Source organism: Falco punctatus (genome assembly GCF_963210335.1).
Source record: "Falco punctatus genome assembly, chromosome: Z".
Lineage (NCBI taxonomy): Eukaryota > Metazoa > Chordata > Aves > Falconiformes > Falconidae > Falco > Falco punctatus.
Window position 1 is genome coordinate 52,159,733 of NC_137586.1, and position 21,109 is coordinate 52,180,841.

The 21,109-nt window shown below is 42.9% G+C and overlaps 1 protein-coding gene and 1 long non-coding RNA gene across 7 annotated transcripts in view; one reads left to right on the forward strand and one right to left on the reverse strand.

Annotated features, from left to right (window-relative positions):
• Positions 1 to 20,015, forward strand: part of LOC308056666 — a 37,398-nt gene extending 17,383 nt beyond the window's left edge. The window contains exon 2 of the long non-coding RNA XR_013924910.1: positions 1 to 20,015. This exon is cut by the window's left edge and continues 13,332 nt beyond it. This is a non-coding gene — a long non-coding RNA (uncharacterized lncRNA).
• The window catches only part of ZNF462 (zinc finger protein 462), a 94,010-nt gene continuing 90,797 nt past the window's right edge, over positions 17,897 to 21,109 (reverse strand). For all 6 annotated transcript variants that reach the window (XM_080372373.1, XM_080372369.1, XM_080372372.1 and 3 more), the window contains one exon: positions 17,897 to 20,596. In XM_080372373.1, the coding sequence (XP_080228499.1) occupies positions 20,395 to 20,596 (202 nt within the window). In that variant the 3' untranslated portion in view covers positions 17,897 to 20,394. The remainder of the gene's footprint in view (positions 20,597 to 21,109) is intronic.

The window sequence follows — 21,109 nt, forward strand, 5'->3', positions numbered from 1 at the left end:
TGTTCATGTGTGAAGCTAATAAAGCCTTTTTTTTCTTTTTTTTTTTTTTTTTCTCCACTCTGCCTCTAGGTTGGAATAGCTTTACCCAGACTGCTTATGGACTCAATGACAGCTATTCAAACACTAGGTCTTCTTCCACCTTCTAATTGCATTCTATGGAGTCCCCACCTTTCCACATTCATGACCCTACTAAGCCTGTACTTGCTGGAACCTCACCTTTCTCATTTTTCCCTGCCCAATACATCTTCTTAATGTTGTGTCCTGCACTACCTACATGCCACACCTGTCATGCAGCACTTGTCCTAGTCATGCCTCAGGCACCGCAGAACACAATGTGTAACAAAAATGTAGTGCCACAGTTTCTCACATCAGAGATCACCAGCTATACTGTCACAGGTTGGGAAATGCCTTCAGGTGTCCTCCCACTGCATTATTTTCTTTCTTTTTGCAAAACTCTTTTAATAGTGCTTAAGATTTTATTGTATTTGTTCAGTCTTCACAGAGATAATTTGACAGAATTCAACATCCTTCGTTTTCTTCACCAGCACAAAGTGTTAGAGATGCAAGAGCTGACCATTGTGGGTGAGGAAGGAGATGCTGAAAAAAACTTCTGGGTATTTTAGCGGTCTCCTTCACTGAGAGAAGGCCACAGCCATGCAGTTGAGCAAGGTAGGTGTCATTGTAATGGAGTATTACTGGTCTAGGTGTTATGTGATCTTCAGCCTTCCCTGAACTAAGGAAAACTCTGTGTAACAAGAAAGAATATTGAAGAAGAGCAAGGTCACTGACAGTTGAAAACTGTTTATTGCCCTTGGTTGTATCTCTGGCAAGACATAGAGAGAGGAAAAGGCTCCAGTTTTCAGGTAGCAGCTGGTGGTAGGAGGCAATAGGGAAAGGATACAGCTATTGTGGGATGCTTGCATCTCTCACAGCATGCTCCAGCTCCCTAGACACATTGGTGTGTTTCAGCAGGATAATGTGAAGTGTATACATTTCTTCAGGATCCACAGTTCCTGTGAATCGCTGGTATGCCTCCTGGGCTTCAGAAGGTGAGGAAACAAGCCTAGTGAGGTCATGGAAAAACACCAGGGAAACATTGCCTGGCATGCTCTGTCTTTCCTCAGCCTGTGCTGTTTCTGTAATCCTGACCTCATCCTTTTCCCTGGTGTCCAGCCTGGATCCAGAGATGGTAACGGAAGCTTGTTATCTCAGTTGCCTGCCACTTTACCAAGCTTCAGTCGGTATGAAGGCACTGACGCCTCGCCTCTGCTGCTGCTGTGGCTGAGATGAGATCAACCTTTAAAGCCCACTCCTCCCTGCACCTCCACTCCAGGTCCACAGGGATGAGATAACACAGCTTTAATCCCTCCTGTCTGCTCTACTCCCATTAGATACCCCTGCCCCCTGCACTACCTTTAATAGAAATTGGAGAACATGGATTCCTACCACCGAGTATCCATTTCACTTTAATTAAGTCTGCAGTTGTTAAAGGGTATTGAGTGTCCCCTGCACCAAGACAGGCAGATTTGTAGGACCCGATGAAACAGGAATGCACAAAACCAAACTGGCCTGTTTGGTTGGGGGTAGGTAAGAGTATCACCACCAAGCAGGGACGGTGAGGGGACCTGCTCAGATGAGGCTGCCTGCTCCCCTGGACAGGACACACCTGCAGGGCAGCTTCAGTGAGGGGAGGCACAGACTTTTGTGTCACATTTATCACAGGTACAGGACCAGACCCTGCCAGCCCATGGTGACCCTTCCCAGTGCTCCCCAAGGAGGGTACCGGAGGCCTCTGGCATGACCCACAGCAGGCAGTGGGAAGGAGAAACTGGGGTCCCCAGCCAAGCTGAGAGCAAGTGCCAAGTCCCAGGAAAAAAGCAGCACCAGCTCTGTAACAGGCCTGAGCAGCTGGCTCTTTCCAGCCACGGACCCTGCCAATGGCTGCACACATGGCCGGTGTGCAGGCAGGGGTGACATGCCACACATCCACAGAGCGAATCTTTGGAACCACTCTATCCTCTGCCACCTTGAGATGAAGTCTCAGCTCCTCACATGTGCTGATGAACAGCTGCAGCCAGGGAAAAGGTGATGGGGTCCCTTCCAAACAGGAGAAAGGAAACAGAGTGTTTTAATCAAAATTAAAATCTTCCATTTCAAGTTGAACTTTTAGCAGCATATTGCCTCTAACCATAGGCCATCCCTTTCAGGACTTCAAACAACTGAAACCAATTGTTTTGATTCTCAAGGAGATTCCAGCCAAAGCAATGCTCTTGCATGGCAGGTTTTGCATTCGTTGAATCAGCACCTCCCAGCAGAAAGCCTGGCAGTTGGAAAGTTTCCAACCACTTCTGCTTTGGAAACAGTGCTTAGGGCAAATCACACTGCCACATCAACACTGAATCATAATTCAGATGGAGATAGAAATCTAGAGGATTTCCAGAGCACGTTGTTAAACCACACCCTTCATAAAAATATTTTTTCCACTTCCAGTTCTTGCAAACTGTTACAAGTATTTGTATTGTTGCTTTCTGCCAAATTAACATGACCACCCTCACCACTATAGGAGCTTCCAGGTAAGGTTAATTACTTGCAAGAAACAATTTTAGAAGCACTAAAAGCAGACAGGATAAATGGTTATATTTAGCTATAACCCCAATGAAAAACTTTAACCAACAAGCTGAAATTGTAAATTTTGTGAAAATGCCAGAATATCAGGTGCTTCCTACTTTTGTAAAAGCAAATTGCTTTGAGCACATACTTTGTTGCTCTTCACCCTTTCACACATTGTTCCACAGTCACTGTTTTACCAGAAGGTAGGTAGTAAGAAGTAAGAAAAGAACCACATAAAATACCAGTCCACCTTGTGAACCAAGTTTACACGGACCGATTATGTTACATGCTTTTCAAAAGTTACCCTTTGCCTGCCTTGAATCTTCTAAGGAATTTTCTTCCACCGTATTCCTGCTATAGGACAGTATTGTCCCCACTGACTAACAAATCATGATGTGGTGCAGAAGACGGAACACAGTTCATCTGAGCCTTACATAGAATGGTTTGTGTTGGAAGGTACATTAAATGTCATCTAGTTCCCTGCCATGGGCAGGGACATCTTCCACTAGACCAGACTGCTCAAAGGCCCATCCAACCTGAGCCTGAACACTCCCAGGGATGGGGCATCCACAGCTTCTCTGGGCAACCTGTTCCGGTGTCTCACCACCCTCAGAGTGAAGAATTTCTTCCTTGTATCTAATCTAAATCTACCTTCTTCCAGTTTAAAGCCATTAACTCTTGTCCTATCACTACAAGCCCTTGTAAAAAGTCCTTCTCCTGCACCCTGTAGCCCCCCTTTAGGTACTAGAAAGCTGGTATAAGGTCTCCCTGGAGCCTTCTCTTATCCAGGCTGAGCAACTCCAACTCTCTTAGCCTCTCCTCACAGAGGAGGTGCTCCAGCACCCTGATCATCTTCGTGGCCCTCCTCTGGACCCGCTCCAACAGGTCCATGTCCTTGTTGTGTTGGGGGCCCCAGAGCTGAATGCAGTGCTCCAGGTGGGGTCTCACCAGAGTCGAATAGAGAGGGAGGATCACCTCCTTCAACCTGCTGGTCACACTTCTTTTGATGCAGCCCGGGATACGGTTGGCATTCTGGGCTGCAAGTGCACATTGCTGGGTCATGTTGAGATTCTCATCCATTAACACCCCCAGGTCTTTCTCCTCAGGCTGCTCTCAATCCATTCCCTGTGCAGCCTCTGCTTGTGCTTGGAATTGCCCTGACCCACAGGCGGGACCTTGCACTTGGCCTTGTTGAACTTCATGGTGCTCACACAGGCCCACCTCTCAAGCCTATCCAGATCCCTGTGGATGGCACCCCTTCCCTCCAGCATGTCAACTGCACGCACAGCTTGGTGTTGTCGGCAGACTTGCTGAGGTTGCCCTCAATGCCACTGTCCATGTCACCAACAAAGATGTTAAACAGTGCCAGTCCCAATACTGAGCCCTGAGGAAGGCCACTGATCACCTGGACATTGAGCCTTGACCCCCAAGGATTTACCCCCAAGCCTGACCTTTAAGACTATTTTCTGTCTTTCAGTTGTATGAGGCAAGTCTCTGTACTTCATCATCAGTGGGAAATATGTAACTGCATCAAAGGAGGAAAATAAATGGGAGACATGTAATAACAGACAATGCAGAATTGCCAGAACCATGGCAGCTGCTGAGGGCAACTTCGTACGGTTTGACATTATGTACACCCAGACAAATTATCATTTTTATCTGCATCTTCCTTTGGGTGCAAGAACTAGCACAAACATACAAGAAAATTTTATTATTATTATCACTTGGTGTAGGAAGTATTGAAAACTCCATTTCGCCAGTGACTCTTTGTGGAAGGGGAAGAAAACTGGTGGAGTCCCTCCCAGACTCTCTAAAGTGGGTTAAATGAAGACAATCCTTCAAAACTTTTACATCTATGATGATAATACAGGGAATTACACAACCCCTTAGCCTGCCAGAACATCTATTAAATTAGCTTTTCCAAACTTTTCTAAAAGCTTCTATTGGCTTTCAACAACACAGAAGCCTAAATGCTGTAAACAAAGTATTTTTTCCATGCTGAACAGTTTAAGGGAAAAAAAAGCAACAAAAAAGAGACAGAATGGGAAAAGCAGTAGAGCACCAAGGCTCTCCTCATTTCTGTGGTGGCAGCTTCTAACACTTGTTCTGAGTGCCACATGGCTTCAGCAAAACTTCGGATCAAGCCCTGAACTTTGTCAGACAGGTTCTTGGCTGGTCTCAGCCCATGCTTCTTCATTAAGTCTTCAGCACCCTGTAGGTGAAAACACTTTCTCTACTACTGTGTGCTGACTTCCTACAGCTTAGCCCCAAGACTCTGCTGAAGTACGCAGTGTTGCCCAAAGGACCAAGTTTCCCAAGTCTCATTAAGATCAATGTCTCAATATCTTCCAGGCAGCCTGGAAAGTTTTGGCTAAGCTTCATCAGCAAGATAGGATGAAATATGTTATCTTGTAGTGGAAATATTAATTAGTTACTGTTTCCGAAGTGTATTGAACATGAAAATCTTTCATGTTGTTGTACGCCTGTCTTTTCTTATCAGCAATATGGGCTTTCTGGCTCCCCTGTCTGCTCCAACCAACATCTTACATAAACCTGGAGTGCAAAGCCTGCACTGGCAGAGGATGAACCAAATGATGATCATTCAAATATTTATTTCATAAGAAGTTAGAACATCTTGCACTTTCTTCCACAAGTTTTTCAAAAGCAGCTCATTTCTTCTTGATGGAAGAGTGCCCATTGTTCATTTAACGCTAAAGACAGGGCTTTGCTGTTTTCTTTTAAGTCAGTGATTGGAGGGTGGAGAGCGAAGAGGGAGTTAAGCTTTATTATGCTGCCTTGTCAAACAGATACAACATTATTCAAAAGGAATGATGTGGAATAAAAAATTGCTTTCTTTCCCATGCACTCTCCTTCACTGCCATACAGATTTCAAACTATATACTTCCTTTGCTTTGCCTGGCAGATTGGATTTCAGATGGCTGTCAATTAAATGGCAGGCACTTTGTGGACCTTGTTGCTTCAGCCATTTCTGAAGCAGCAATCAGTTTTCTGCTGCCCTCAGAATTTCCAAATTAATGGGGCAGGAGGGTGGTGCTGTTTGCCTGATTTTAAATCTATCCTAAATATGCATTTGATCTCCTTATTGTTGGAGCCTGTAGTCTGGAATGAAAAATATTCCCTCAGAGTAAAGATAGGCAGTGTTACTTACATCCACAGAAGGGTAAGTGGGGCACAGAGGCTCTAAGTGATTTGCCTGAGGTCACACTGAGATTGCATGGAGAAGCAGGGACTCAGGCTTACAGCTTCCTATCTTTGAACTGGAAGCAAACAGAGAGGGACTGTGTGATCTACCAAGAGAAAAGAGGACAGCCAGTTGCTTTCTTCTGTGGCTTCACAGGATAAACCAGAAAACAGTGAATGATGCTCCTCCTGATTTGTTTTTCTAACAGTGTGTCCCTGCCTCCTAGCTGTTCACCTCACTGCAGCATGCTGTGCAGTGGAGGGTCTAGAGAACAAGTGTGATGAGGACCAGCTGGGGGAACTGGGGTTGTTTAGCCTGGGGAAAAGGAAGGACAAGGTGGGTGTCAGTCCCTTCTCCCAAGTAACAAGTGGTAAGACAAGCTGAAACATCCTGAAGTTGCGCCAGAGGAGGTTTAGATTGGATATTAGGAAAAATGTCTTCACTGAAAGGGTGGTCAAGCATTGGAAGAGGTTGCCCAGGAAAATGGTTGAGTCACCATCCCTGGAGGTATTTTAAAAGATGTGTAGACGTGGCACTTAGGGACATAGTTTAGTGGTGGATTGAAAGTGCTATGTTGATGGTTGGATTTGATGATCTTAGAAGTCTTTTCCAACTGAAATGATTGATTCTATGATAGCCAATGAAGTGTTTCTTCATGCGTGTTCATCATACTTGAAAGTGGAATCCCTCATGGCTGAATGTAGCTCACACAGTGGGGAACACATGGCAGACTCCCAGCAAATTCCAGTGTTGAACGTGATTAGCTTCCCTGTACCTCTGAGGAATAGTACCAGGAAATTGCTAACGCTGTAAATTGTCTCAAATATGCACTTACTAAAGTCTTTAAAGAGCAATTACTGTATGTTAACCGAACACCCATCAACTGTAAAAACAGCAGTTATGTGGGTTTAATAGGTATATAAAGGAGAAAATCTCACCACCCTGAAATTAATTTTAAATCACATAAAAGTTGTAACTTGTACACTTATTGCTTATTAATACACAAAACATGTACAGCATGTTAAAACATTTAATTAGCATTTACATAACAGGCTAAAAGTTAAGTATCAAATTATCACTAAAATACTGTTGAGCTCTTCATTAACCATGTGAAACAACCCTCTAACCTGCAGCGCTCACGTCGTTCTAGCCATTAGGTCCTTTCAGCTACTGTTCAGTGATTTTGTATTAGCTGTGTCCCATGCTCTGTTGGGAGCTATGGTATATCGTCCAGAGTCAATGTCTCCAGAATCACCTTTTTTACAATGCAGGATGTTCCCAAGAAAGCCAGAAGGCAAAGAAGGGACAGCAGGAAGAGGCACTCCTGAGCAAGGTCTTCAGCTCTCACCTCCACGAAGCTGTGTTTAAAAACCCGGCCAGTAAAAGGTATGTTAACAGTGATTCACAACCTGGAGAACTTCATCAGTAGCTATAAGCACATCAGGAGAGACAGGTGAGTAAATATGCAGTGAAGGTCTGCACATGGAAGAGGAGAAGATTAGTGGTAAGTGACACCAGCAGGCGGGTTTGTGGCAGAGCCCAGGGGAGAGGGGAGCTGAAACCAGAGAGCTGGAGACCTCCAGCATTGCCAGAAGGAAAATGAGTGGCTAGATATCACAACAGGAGTTTGAAAGAGTAGAAAAAGGAAGGGGGGAGGGGCACCTCAGACTTGACTTGCAGTCAAGATGAATGCTTACTAGGGATCCCAGAGGGAAGGAAAATAATAGCCAATATATGCCATTGGGAACTTCATCCAATCATGCAGTCTGTTGACAGAAGGAAACCACAACGTAGAATTACCCTTTGTTTAGTCTAAATCAGCTGCCAGTATGCACATACACCACATGAAAGGCGAAACCTGAACACGTTCCCAGAATGTCTTCCTGAAAAAGCCATCTGCTGCCCAAGCTAATGTTACTATCCTCCCCATCACAATGAGTTTTGAAAAGATGAATTCCATTTTCCAGGCAAGATAACATCTCATTTCATACTTACAGCTTAAGAATGCCAAATCAAGTCAAGAAACTGGTTTCTTCACAGAGGCTCTCAGCTACTGCATGCAGACTTACCGAAGAGGCACAGGTCTAGAAGGGGTTTGCACACAGCCAGCACAGCCCATCACTCTTGCGGGCTTGTGAAGGACAGTGGACTTGCACCACCACTTCAGAGAAAAGGAGGGATTGCTAAACAGCACAGAGGAAGGCAGAGCTTCTGGCAAGCTGGATGGGTTATTGGAGGGACACTTGTACTGTGTTTCTCCGCTTGCAGAAGGAGGTAGTAGAGCAAAGACATCCAACCAGGCCCCTGATTTTTGTAGGGCAGGTGTGAAAGTGCCTGGTCAAGGTGAAGGTCCAAAAAGAGAGGGCCATCTTTGGCCCCAGACATGCAGATGCATTGTTGCTTCTCACCGGAGTGGGTAGAAAAGCCTCCCTTTCCTCAGAAGCATCATTTAACAGGCCCCAAAGAGATCAGCAGATCTGTTCCCCCTCAGAAGAAGAGCATCCACTCACTAATTTTGCCTAAATTCTTTGATTATATTTGATTGCATTTTTTCTCATCTTGATAGCAAATCTGAAATTATGGTACGCCACCAGCTTTAAAGATATGTCATACAAAAAATAATTGTGTGCCTTTCATGTACGAAGGTTAAATTTAAAGCATATATTTAACTTAAAGCATTTTCTCTTTTGAGGTAACTATATCAGTGCATCTACCAAGAGGACAGGTTTAAATATGAGCAGTTGTGGGACCAAGAGATGGATAGCTCCTTGTGGTAGGTTGACCTTGGCTGGCTGCCAGGTGCTGACCAAGTGGCTTCATCACCCCCTCTTCTCAACAGGACAGGGAAACAAAATATATCAAAAAGCTCGTAGGTCGAGATGAGGACAGGCAGATCACTTACCACTTACCATCATGGGCAGGACAGACTCAGCTTGGGAAAATTAATTTAATTTATTACCATTCAGACATGTAAGGGTAGGGTAATGAGAAACAAGACCAAAACTAAAACCATCTGCCCCTGACCCCTCCCTTCTTTCAGGCTCCACTTCACCCCCACTTTCTCTACCTCCTCCCCACAAGCAGTGCAGGGGGACAGGGAATGGGGATTGTGGTCAGTTCATCATGCATTATTTCTGCTGCTCCTTCCTCCTCACACTCTTCCCCCGCTCCAGTGTGGGGTCCCATCCATGGGAGACAGACATCCATGAACTTCTCCAGTGTGGGTCCTTCCCATGGGGTGCACTCCTTCAGGAACAAACTGCTCCAGCACGCGTCCCCCACAAGGTCACAGGTCCTGCCAGAAAAACTCTTTCCGTGGGCCTCAGTTCCTGCCAGGATCTTGCTCCAGCATGGGCTTTCCATGGGCTGAAGCTTCCTTCGAGGCATATCCCTCTGACTCAGCAGGGCCTTTTCCACAAGCCGCAGCAGGACAGCCTGCATCATCATGGCCTTCTCCGTGGGCTGCAGGGGAATCTCTGCTCTGGTGCCTGGAACACCTCCTATCCCTCCTGCACTGGCCTGGGTGTCTTCAGGGCTGCTTCTCTCTCATTTTCTCACTCCTCTCTTACAGCTGCTGTTGTGCAGTGTTTCTTGCCCTGTCTGATACATGTTATCACAGAGGCACTACCAACATCACTGATGGGCTCAGCTTGAGCTGGTTCTGTCTGACATGGGGGCAGCTACTGGTGTCTTCTCACAAAAGCTAGCCCTGTAGCCCCCCACCACTACCAAAACCTTGCCATATAAACCAAAGACAGTGCCAATCCCTGGAAACTGATCCCTATCTTCAATAATCATCAGCACAGCAACCGTACCAGCAACGCTGATATCATCTAACCTGTAAAGTAACTAATTTGGACAACATGAAGCTGCTCAAAAGAAACAAATAGTTTGTGAAAAAAACATATTTCTCCTCTCTCCTGGACCTGAACATGTATTGGAAATCATTGGAGAAAAGTGAATCTTTTTACTCTATGACACAGCATGTCAGGTCTGTGTTCTTTGTTCAGGGGTGTTTATTCTTGGCCTGGTATTTGTTGCCTGGTTCTGAGGTGGGTTTAAGTGTCCCATGAACAGGAGCAGGTGTTCAGTGGATTTTTCAGGGCTGAACAGTTTTATGGTTAGCTTAGTTTGGCAGGATCCACCTCTGTGGTGCAGACAGTCCCTTCAGGTACTACATTTTTATTCTGGTAAAAGAGAAGGGAAGGTCTTCAGGCCAAAGCCATGGACAAGGACCCAACATACCGGAATTTATTCTGTGGTTATGACAGACTTCCCCAAGACAACATCATTTCCTCTACTTCCTACACCAGTTCTCCATCTAGCAAATGGAGATATTAAAACCTCCTTCTGCTCCAACAGTAAGCCGTGACTTGTTTGTCCTTTAGATGGTAAGATTTTTTGGTGAAGGGTTTGTGCCTTGGTCATACTACAGCAAGCACTACAAAAATACTTGTGTCCCATGACTTCTTTATGTATTGTCATGTACAAAAAGATGAGTGCCTTGTTCAATTTTTTATTCCATCCTCTAACTATAAATCACTCTCTTTGAGAGAGCATTAGTGAGAAAGGATGACAGCATGGAATACTAACAGGCTTTTGCTCAAATTATGACTACTTTAGTGGAAAGGAACATGAGAATTAATCAAAATACTTCATTAATAGCAGAAGGCTCCCCAGCGCTATGGATCCTCTATGAGGGGGACCTTGAAATGGTGATAGGAGATACTGATAAATATTTTTAAGCCTTTGCCTGTCACTGGAATATAAACAGGAATTAACGTTTAGGAATTTTGAATGCAAGTTTGTATAACTCTTCCCGCTTTGCAAGGGCTCAAAGTCTAAATATTACAGATTTAGTGAATGCTACACATGACACAGGAAAGTTAGTCAAGAGAGGTCTATCAGTACCTTTAAAAGAAAGAAATCTCAGCCTGAAATAGGACACAATCTGGACTAACTAACTAAGTAAAGTTAGTTTCTGCTGGAAACCTGCTGTTGAATAAGAAGACAAGATTCCTTACTTCTCACAGACAACTAAAGATGTCTGGGAGACCTTGTGCGGAGCAAAGCAGTGCAGCAATGAAACACCTGCACAGAGAGGTTATTTAGGAACCATCAATTCAGATGTTTGGATTACAGATGAATCTAAGCCGTGAAGTTTTGATCAGGATTCATATCTGCTGTAAGTAAGTTTTCAGTCTGACCTGTCATGGGGACTGGGCAGTATTCAGCTCCCAACTCCTCCAAAGCTTGTGCACAGTTTGGATCTGAGAGGATAGCTTGTACCCAGCTCCAGCTCCAAGACATCGAACACCTCAGTGCTGAAAAGAAGTAGTACTTGCCTTGTACCTCACTTCATCCCCTGCTTTGACATCTGTGAAGAAAAGCACCATGTCAGCATGGATGGTAGTTACAGCTAACCCCATGGACAGAAAAAAATTAGGAAGTGAGCTTGTATCATGACTCTCTGGTTTTGCATTTTCCCTTTTCTATCATTAGCTTTTAGATGACATTAGACATCTGGAAAATATAAGCATAATGGTCAGGTTTGACATACATCTTGTTAAAAAAGCAAACCAGCTATATTTGCATAAGAACCAACCATGAAATGAAGTTTTTATTATTTGCAGGAAGTATGACTAAAACACTGAATCAGTCAGCAAACTCTCAGAGAGCAGAAACTCACCCGAGTGTTGGAGAAGCACTCATCTATATGACACTCACATTATTTCATCTACAGCCTCTGCTAGTTTCATATCAGGATGGGGCTCTCTGAAATCAAATCTGAACATTTTAACTGAGAAATCGTGGAGAGTCATCTTATTCAAGGTTCCCCTTTTGTGTGAAAATGAGAATGATCACTTCTTCCCTGTACAGATTAACCACCTATGAGCAGAGCACTTTTCCAGTGCTAACTGATGGTGGTACCTGATCATGCTTCTACTTGAATGCAGAGTGTGTCATCAGAGAGTTTGCTCTCAAGGATGACACTGAGAGTAAGGTCTACTTTTTTTCCCCAAGGCAAAGACCAAAATTGCTGCAGCAGGTAACTGAAGTCCTCTGCTCCAGGTGAATGGAGACTCCCCACGAAAGCGACTTTTCCATGTCTGCACTCAGGAAGAAGTGCCAGGAGATCCTGTTGGTCACCAGCAAACCTATAATACAAACTCCAGCACTAAGTCCTTAACTCACACCTCCTGCATTGGAAAATATGATTTTCAAATATTTTCAAAACCATTCAGATTTCAAAGGATGCCAACAGGCCCCCCAAGACTTCTGAAAATCTCATTCTGCCATTATGAATGTTGAAAGGCAAGGAGGCTGCCAAGGAAGAAATACATTTGCTTACTTTTTCCACCATGTGTGTAACCAGCATATTGGTTTGGAGATCTTTATCCTTTGTTCCTCTTTTCCAGCTCACTCTGAGCTCCCTTAGACTGCACAGTGTCCCTGAGAACAGCCCACTCATGCAGGGACATCATCCATTTGACACAAATTAATGGGAAAACATCTCCTTGTCAGCTTTCCAATTAGATTACATGGAAAGAAATCTAAGTTACAGCATGAATCCCTGCAGAATGAGGTCCTAATTGCTTAACATGTATGTTAAATGGATTAAATAACAACATACATTTAATCTGATAACAAGAATATAATTATGCTTTGTTGCTGCTGTTAGTTAATTACAATGGGTATGATATCTACATCTGATCACCTGTTCCTCCTGCTTTTGGTGAATAAGACAGAAGACCAACCAGTTCCTGAGAGAAAGTTCAGGCACATCTATATCCATTCACCCCAAGAAAGCTTTTTTCTGTGACTGAGCCAAAAAAGCACATATCCTGTTTGCACCTGCCCTCCAGAACAGATCATAAGGACTGATGAAGGCAGGCGCAAAGACACTCGTTTGATCACCAGATGGATTATGTCTGGCTCTAACTGACAGACAGCTTTGTTATCTTGCCTTGCTCTCTGTATAGTCTCATTCTTGCATGCACAGGAGCCTGGGGTGCCTCTAGCACCAACAACCACAATAGTGTTCTCAGTATCCTAAATACAATAGCCTGACTCCTACCAGCTCCAGCATGGCCAGAGTTTGTTGTCTGGTTACTAGGAGAAATCCTGCAAAAGAAGGTGGAAGAGGTGATTACAGGAGCAGCTGAGGAATGGGGGAAGCAAACATCATTTTCTAACCCAGGGGTCCTCAAACTTTTTAACCAGGGGGCCGGCGGGGATGCAGTGGCAGGCAGCCATCTGCGGCTGCTTGGTTTCCCCCCCAACCCCCGGGGGGGGGGGGGGGGGGGCGGGGGGTTCTGTAAATACCGGGGGCCGGATTGAGGACCCTGGGGGGCCGTATCCAGCCCGCGGGCCGTAGTTTGAGGACCCCTGTTCTAACCTGTTTTCCAGGAGGAGAATCCTATAGTAATGGCAAAAAATACCATGCAGCTGCAGCAAGATGGCTCAAAACCCTCACTTCTTTCTGCAGGCAACAAGCTTTTAGTGCTGCATATTATGATGAACCAATTCTTTTCTATTTCTGAATGACTACTTTACTTGAATCATGTGGTTTCAACAATCACATACCTGAGGTCCTGAAGAGTCTAAGCAGAGGAAAACATTTTATCTGGAAATAACACATCCAAGACTCATTGCTTTATGGATCTTGCTTTCTAATTAACTACTGGTTATCTAACTACCTACATAAAGACCAAAACTACCACTCCTTCTACTGCAACATGACTGCTAGAAATCTTGAGTGACTTTAGCCTAAATGATTCCACAAAAACTTGAATCATTTGGCCCAGCAGTTTAATACGATTTCCTTCAGTTACAGGAGAAAAGTCAAAGTTTCAGTTCAACACAAGCTAAATTAATTTGAGGCATAGCTGGTTAATAGCTTTCTTTAAACACTACTGAGAGCACAACAGAACAGCTGCAAAGAGACACATTTCACTTAGATTTGGAAGTCATGCATATACAGTTGGCTAGACTGAGCTAAGCTCCTCATTAATAGAAGTGTAAACTCAATAGATAATTCAAGAATCAAGCTGAGGCATATTTGCTTTTACAGCAACTATTCAAAGAGGCAAATTATTTGAGGAGAAGTGTGTCTCTTCTCATTCCAGCAGCTGACTTCATTTTTTCCTAAGCATCTTAGCTGAAATGAATCAGTTGGAATTCTTGACAGATTATTTTATGTACACGAGAAATACATTTTGTGAACCTCATAAGAATAATGGAGATCTCACAGCTAACTTTAGGAAACCTTTTATTTTAGGATAATAAAATACATTAACACAAAAAATTTTTACCTGTCAGTTCTCATCAGAGAAACCAAGAGTTCAGTAAAACTTAAAATGGAATTGGTAGCAAAAGTACTTGAACTTCTATATACTATAACATAAAATGAAAGTGAAAGAGGTAGGACTCCTTCTGCTTCTGTGCACAAAGCTATTATCAAAACAGATTAAGATGAGACTTTCATTAGGGACAGATTATTCCCTTCCTGCTCACCCTCATCGGATTTCTTGCTTTTTTCCTTCAGGAGTCAAGATGCTGAATTAGACAGGGAACAGAACTGATCTGATCAATTCTCACATTCTGCTACGAAAAAATAGAACTCAAATGCAGAGAGAAAAGTCAATAGTGCTACCTGACACTTAGCTGCACATTCCAACTGTTGCTACACAATGGAGCGCACTGCATGAGAAGTTATTTTCTTTTGCTTATTTTTCGTGCTGTTTTCCTCCTTTTTTTCCAAGTTGACAGAACTTTGGATTGGATTCCTCCAGCTGTAACAAGCAAGAATACTGGATCAACCACAAAAGCAAAGGAGAAAGAACCCCACCACACTGACACTATTTTATTGGGTATTTTACTTGATTTGTGGTATATTGTGGGAATGCTGGAGAAAAGGAACTGTAGGATTCAAGTTAGAACTAATTAAATAGTTTGGGCCAAGGTGAAATACAGAAATACAAATCAATAACTTCTCCTACATGATGGCCATTTTCTATGTCTAAGAGCTGTGTGGTGCTGTTCCCTGCTAATGATGCATATAAACCCACAGAGAAAATCTGATAAAATTTGCTTTGATTCTGCTATGAGATCATTTCCTTAGGTACATTATATGTCACTGAGCATACATTTAGATGGAAGGCATGCCTTTTTGTCAAAAATTATTGGACATAGGACAGGCAGAAATGCTGAATAGAGAAAAGTCCATGAGTCAGTGAGCACATCCTTGAAGTAGTTCACATTTCACCAAAAACATGGGCTTACAAAAAGTCAAGAGACAAGCTAGAGAAATCAAAGGTTAACAGAACACTGAAGAAATATGAAAATGGGAAATTGAAGTGGAAAATAGAGCTGGGAGGGAGTTCTGGAGGCCATTGGCTCAACCTCTTGCCAAAAGCAGGTTTATTGCTGACATTTGACCAGGTCAGTCATGGCTTTGTAGGAGTCCAAAACCAGCACCAACAGTGAAGATACCACACGCTTATGGGTTGACCTGCCCCAGCGCTGCCCCACTGTCCCAAAGGAAAAAATAATCCTGTTTTCCTGCCTAAATATATTTCCTTCCTTTATAGCCAGACACACATAGGACCTGCAAGTCTGATGAATCAGGCTTCCTTCTTACCGTCTACCATTGCAAAATGCACACTGTATTTCCACACACAGGTAAGTAACTGCAAATGCAGCAGGAAAGACTATGCCTTCAGCTAAGCTCTCCAAACATCAGTTGACCCAAAGAGGCAGCATCAACCTTCTCTGCCAAGGCTTTGGCCAGGATGCTTGTGCTTTGACTTAAGCCACCCAGCCCCACCTGTTGTTCACAGCATGTTTGCACCTATCCATTTATCTGAGGACAGTTTCCTACATAATAAATGAGAAGACAATGAAAAGTTTACAAGCTGCATCCTGGAAGGACTGCAGGCTGCAAGGCTAAACTTTGTACTCCAGACTGCCCAAACTGAAATCACCTTCTCCAGCAGTGGCTGGTGTGGGGGATGTGGAATTAACTATGCTGTAAACAAAGAAAGGTTATTCTAACATCTTAAGCCTATCTTGGACTAAAACTTTCCCTTTTCCATAATCTTACCCAGAATCATTTCCTGTTCAGTAATCTTGCTGCTTTGGAGACAGGCAGCTGGCTTTAATGGTGGAAAAGCCCTGTGTTATCAGAAAAATACTGAAGAAAGACTTCAGTGTGAGGAAGGGTGGAGAAACTTGGGGCAGTTTTCATTGAAATGTACTGAACCTCTGCAATTGTATTTAGTTACTTTCTTGGAGCCTGGAGACTGACTTTTGCTGTTTAAGTTCACATCAAGTCTTCTGTGCAACACCAGTTTCCAAGATACCTGTGCCACAAGTATCAATGACCCTATCACTTCACAAAGAGCGACTTTCCACTGGAAACCCTACATTTCCAGACCTACAATCCTTACTTAGAATGGGCCTGCCAATCCTCTGTGTTGGTCCCTGAATCACAGGGTAACCTCAACTGCTCAACTCCGCTCCAGGGAGGCTGCGTGTTTGCAAGGGAGGGAGATAGCAGTCTGTCTTCCCATAGCAACTCCTGCAAAGCCTTTGCACTGGTGTGAATACAAAGGCAAGATCTTTGCATGGAGGCCATTCAGGCAGTGTACCTCTAGACCAAAAGAAAATGCCAGCAGTCAGCTAGCAATAACATGGCAAACATTTACCCAGACTCCTTAAGAAAAGGAAGAACAATGAGCCTGGGAATGCAGTGTGCACCAAACACCAGTTATCCTGTGGCACTAATGCTCCTTATGACACCCAGGGCTCCCAGTTATAAGTCAGCGAATTGACTGGCAAGGCAGAGAAGTAACATCAGTCAAGGATCGAGTTAGTAACTATTTCATTTGCCTTCTTCCTCCCACCCCCTTGTTGTATTTCAGTGCAGCACAGGAATCTCAAGGAAGGTGATCCAGTCACGTTCAGCCAGAAACCTAACACTGGGGAGATTGAGGGCTTTGTTTCAAACTCACACAATCCTGCTGCTGAGGTGAACGGGATAATGCAACAATACTCTAGAAATCATCCCAAGGTCATCAGTTATGCAGTTCTTATTAGTGGTGTAACACTGAGCAACCCTTTTTAAATTTGTGGAAGTGCAGATTAGCTCTGGGCTAGAGCACACAACATGCAAATTATTGGTAGGTGTCCCTCATGAGCAAATGTTTCCAGAGACCACTGCAAAAAGGCAGTCTAAGGCCTAAAAGGCATCCATATTTTTTTTCTCCTTTTCCTCTGTAAACATAGGATAAGGACGTATTTCAAGAGAATTATTTTGACTCCTAGGGAGAAAGGTGGAAGCATGTAAAGCTATCAGGTGATCAAAGCTTTCATAGTGTTTAACATCATACACATTCAGTTGAGATCCAGTTCCAGTGCAATCAAAAAGCAACTTAAAACTGGAAACAGGACCCGATTAAAACACACTCAGAAAAAAACCCCTGACACCTTCTGAGTGTGCATTTAAAAATCTATATTTAGCAAAGAAAGATTCCACGACACTACCACAAGCATCATTTTAAGTTTCCAATGGTGAAAGGGGAAAAACTAATGGCTATTGCTCCATCTTACTGGGTGTATATTCAACTCCAGTTAAGCACAGCCTCAATGCTGGAACCGGCAGGTCATCAGAGGCTGGAGCATACAGTATTCTGTAGTTGATAAAAAGACTGAGTTGCTAATCCAGATACCAGCCCATCTCCATCTACTTTGATCTTTCAAGACAGTCTGCAAAATTCCTTCATTTCTATGTTTGGGTTCAGGAGTCAGCAGACCTTGGCAGTGTGCCCTTGACCTCTAAATGTATGTTGGGCTGGTGGATATTCAAGGCATTCTTCAGGGATGTGGTAGACCCTAGACCTGTGTGAGCAAGGAGTAGTCACTCCCCCTGCCTGTAAGTCCAAAATTCTCTGTGAAACAGGGAAGGAAAGGGTAGAGAGGGGAAAATGGTGCTCCCTCCCACAGCTGCCAATGGCAGAACCAGTCACTTGTGCAGACCTATCATCAGAGTAGCCAATAAAAAAGTACACACACACACAAGCAGACACTCTTAAAAAGTTTTTATTAATTTTCATTGTTTTTTTTTTTTAAAAAAAACAAACCCGTCAGTGCAACAGTTCAGTATCCCCTTCCTATCCCCCATCAGTAAGCAGTAATTTTAAAATCAGGAAATACCGAGTGCTGAAGCCAATGGGTTAGCATTTTGCTATTATTTCCTTCTGTCAAACTCTGAAAAAGTCCTCTGTATAAATTAAACAATGAAAAAAATGTTATTTTCAATTCTATGTCATTACAGTCAACAGAACCATAATAATGCATCTAAAATGTGTGTCCACAATATATCAGGTATACATTTTTGGGAAAAGAAAAAAAAGGAAAAAAAATATGACATTCTAGGCTTGTTAAAAGGATAATGGTCCCATATTTTTTATTAACAGGTTAGCAAAACAAAATCCAATGGATTACAATATTTACATGTTATTTGAAAAATTAAGTAGTGATAAAAGCATGTCACAATCATTTTTTTTTTCTTTTTCATTTTTGGTAACCATTACAAACACCCAATCCAGGTATGGAACTGTTTAAATACATTTGAAATGAGGCCAATTAAAAAACAAATACAGACACAAAATGTGTATTTATACTTGTCCCTCCAATGTGTTTTTCCATGTTCCCTCCCTACTTCAAAAAACAAAACAAAAAATCCCCAACAAAAAAAATCATAAGAATCGCCCTAACACACAATTGATGAATCCCCAAAAGCAAAACACCATGCTTCTCAAGTAGCACTTATTCCACAAATGCAACATTTTTGCCATCAATTTCATGTGAAGCTCTCTAGAACACCGTTTCCTCAGCAGCTTCCTATTTTCCCCCCTCCCCCTCCCACAGATCCCCCCCAAAACAAAAAAAACAAACGAAGACACATGCATTTCTAAAACTAGGTTTCAGTCAAGTACTTTCTACTTTTTGGAAAGAAACTTTTTTTTGTTCACAATCAGAACATACCATGGGCACCAGATCCTGTATTCATTGCTCAGGCAAAACTCCTGTTCAGTTTGGTAGGCTTTCCACCCAAGAAGTAGTGCAGGATCAGCCACTTAGGTACGCAGGTTTCCTATTCATTCTACACTGCTCCCCTCATGCTAAAAGCTAAGGAGGAGGGGAAAAACTTAGCAACTCCACCTTGAATCGAGTAAAAGTAGTTCTCCAGGCTCAATGTCGTATGTAACTATTTCACCTCCGCTTGCAAAAAGATGTGTTAACAGACACCCCTCCCTCCCACCACACCAAAACAAAAAGAAAACATGCACACCACAGACGGAAGAAAAAAAGGCAGCCAATCTTAACAAAAAGTTACTGGTGTGAGACTGATAGATGTTAATATGACAAGCAACAGAACGGTTATGAGGACCTATGTGTTTGGCCCGCGAGCTGCATAGCTGTGCCGTAAGTTTGGTTCTTTAGTTTTTTAAAAAAAAGTTAAAACTTCTTTGTTATTTCCATATGTTTAAAATTAACAACAACAACAACAACAAAAAGTTCTATTCACAAGTTCTAGTCTCCTTTCCCTGTCCCCCCCTCGAAAAGAAATACTCATCTTACATGAGAAACTTAATTGTGCTGTATTTGTAACACCTCAAGCTGATAGAAAATAAACATGTGGCAAACAAAACCGCACAATCAGTCACATGAAATCTACCAAATCCTAAAATTATAACTGAATACTAACAAACAGCTTACCTGGAATAAAGGATGACAATTCACAAACAGTTATCTAGGAATTAAAGTCTCTCTCTCTTTTTTTTGTTTTTTTTTTTACTAAAATAATTAAAAAAATCACAGTATTTTAAGAAATAAAACCCACACTGGGATTTTAAGCACAATTTGTTTTCCTTTCTTTAAAACTTTTTTTCTTCCTCCATTCACCACCTTGCTCAGCAGTCTCTCTACATTTAACCACAACAACAACAGGTAGTACTGACAAATGCAGAGATCTCCCTTGGTTAATTCTGAGGTACTAGGAAACAGGTGACTGTTTTAAGCAAAGCAGTTTCTGTTTTGTTTTTGTTTTCCTTTTTTTTTTTTTTTCTCTTTTTTTTTCTTTTCTAAAGCAGTTGCATTCAGTCTGGAAAAGCATTATGTATTAAAACTAGAAAAACGCACACAAATTTGTGCGTTGAAAAGTTGTCCCCCCCACTTCTTCCATGCTCACGACGCTTCCATTCACAGACAATCGAAGTCTCCACTGCAAAGCACGATGTGTAATGTAGGAATACGGGGAGTTGTTTCATTAGTCCAAGATGAACGTAACTTCCCATTGTCAAGATCCAGAAGAAAAGATGCAGTGATGTAATGGAGCCACTTATTCCATCACTTAAATAACTTTAATATACACACACTCACACAGGTACCAGTGCTTTGAAAATAGATCATTCAGTCCTAAAAGCAGCTTTATTTCTTCCTTCTGCCCACCCCACCCACCCACCCCACCCCGTTCATCACTGTTCAAGTACGTTGACTAGAATCACATCAAATGCTTATTCGGTTTTGGCCTCCGAGTTGTCTTGGAGAGGTTTGTCAGCAACTACCACGCTGACTGCTGTTTCACTGTTGTGGGAATAGTCCACCACCATTTTCTCAATGCCTTCTTTTTCTTCTGGCAGTGTGCTAACAGTTTCTTCTATGTCCTCCTTTGGCTGGCTGTCCTCACTGCTCCTGTGCTTGGTTTCATTCAGTGCCCTGGGAAAGCCGAGCAGCAGAAAGCAGAAACACTTACAGTCGATACAGAGAACAGCAAAGCCAATCTGTGCATGTGACACGATGGAGAAACAAACAGATCACTTTCTAAAAAGGTGGACCTAAACAGCCACACCATTGCCACCTCATGCGCAAAAGGAGAGGCAGTGGAATGAAACTACCAGTGGGACCCACAATATCCTAGCTTTGAAACCAAATCTTTATTTGCTCTACACGGGGACAGATATGGGAGAAGAGGGAAGAACCCCAACTGTGAGCTTGAAATTTTATTCCTGTTTTCCCAGTCCCTGGTAAACAAGACTTTGAGGCACCAAACAAAGGCACAGGAAAAGAGTACTTTTCCCAAAGTTATTGAACCAATAAAACTTTTTATAGCTTGCAGCTTTTTGAGTACTCATATTTAGGCAGACAAGATTAAGAGCAACAGAAGTAATATTTCTCTTCCCATCACAGCTAATCTACAATATTGTATTCAAATGTCTTCTGCACGTCAGC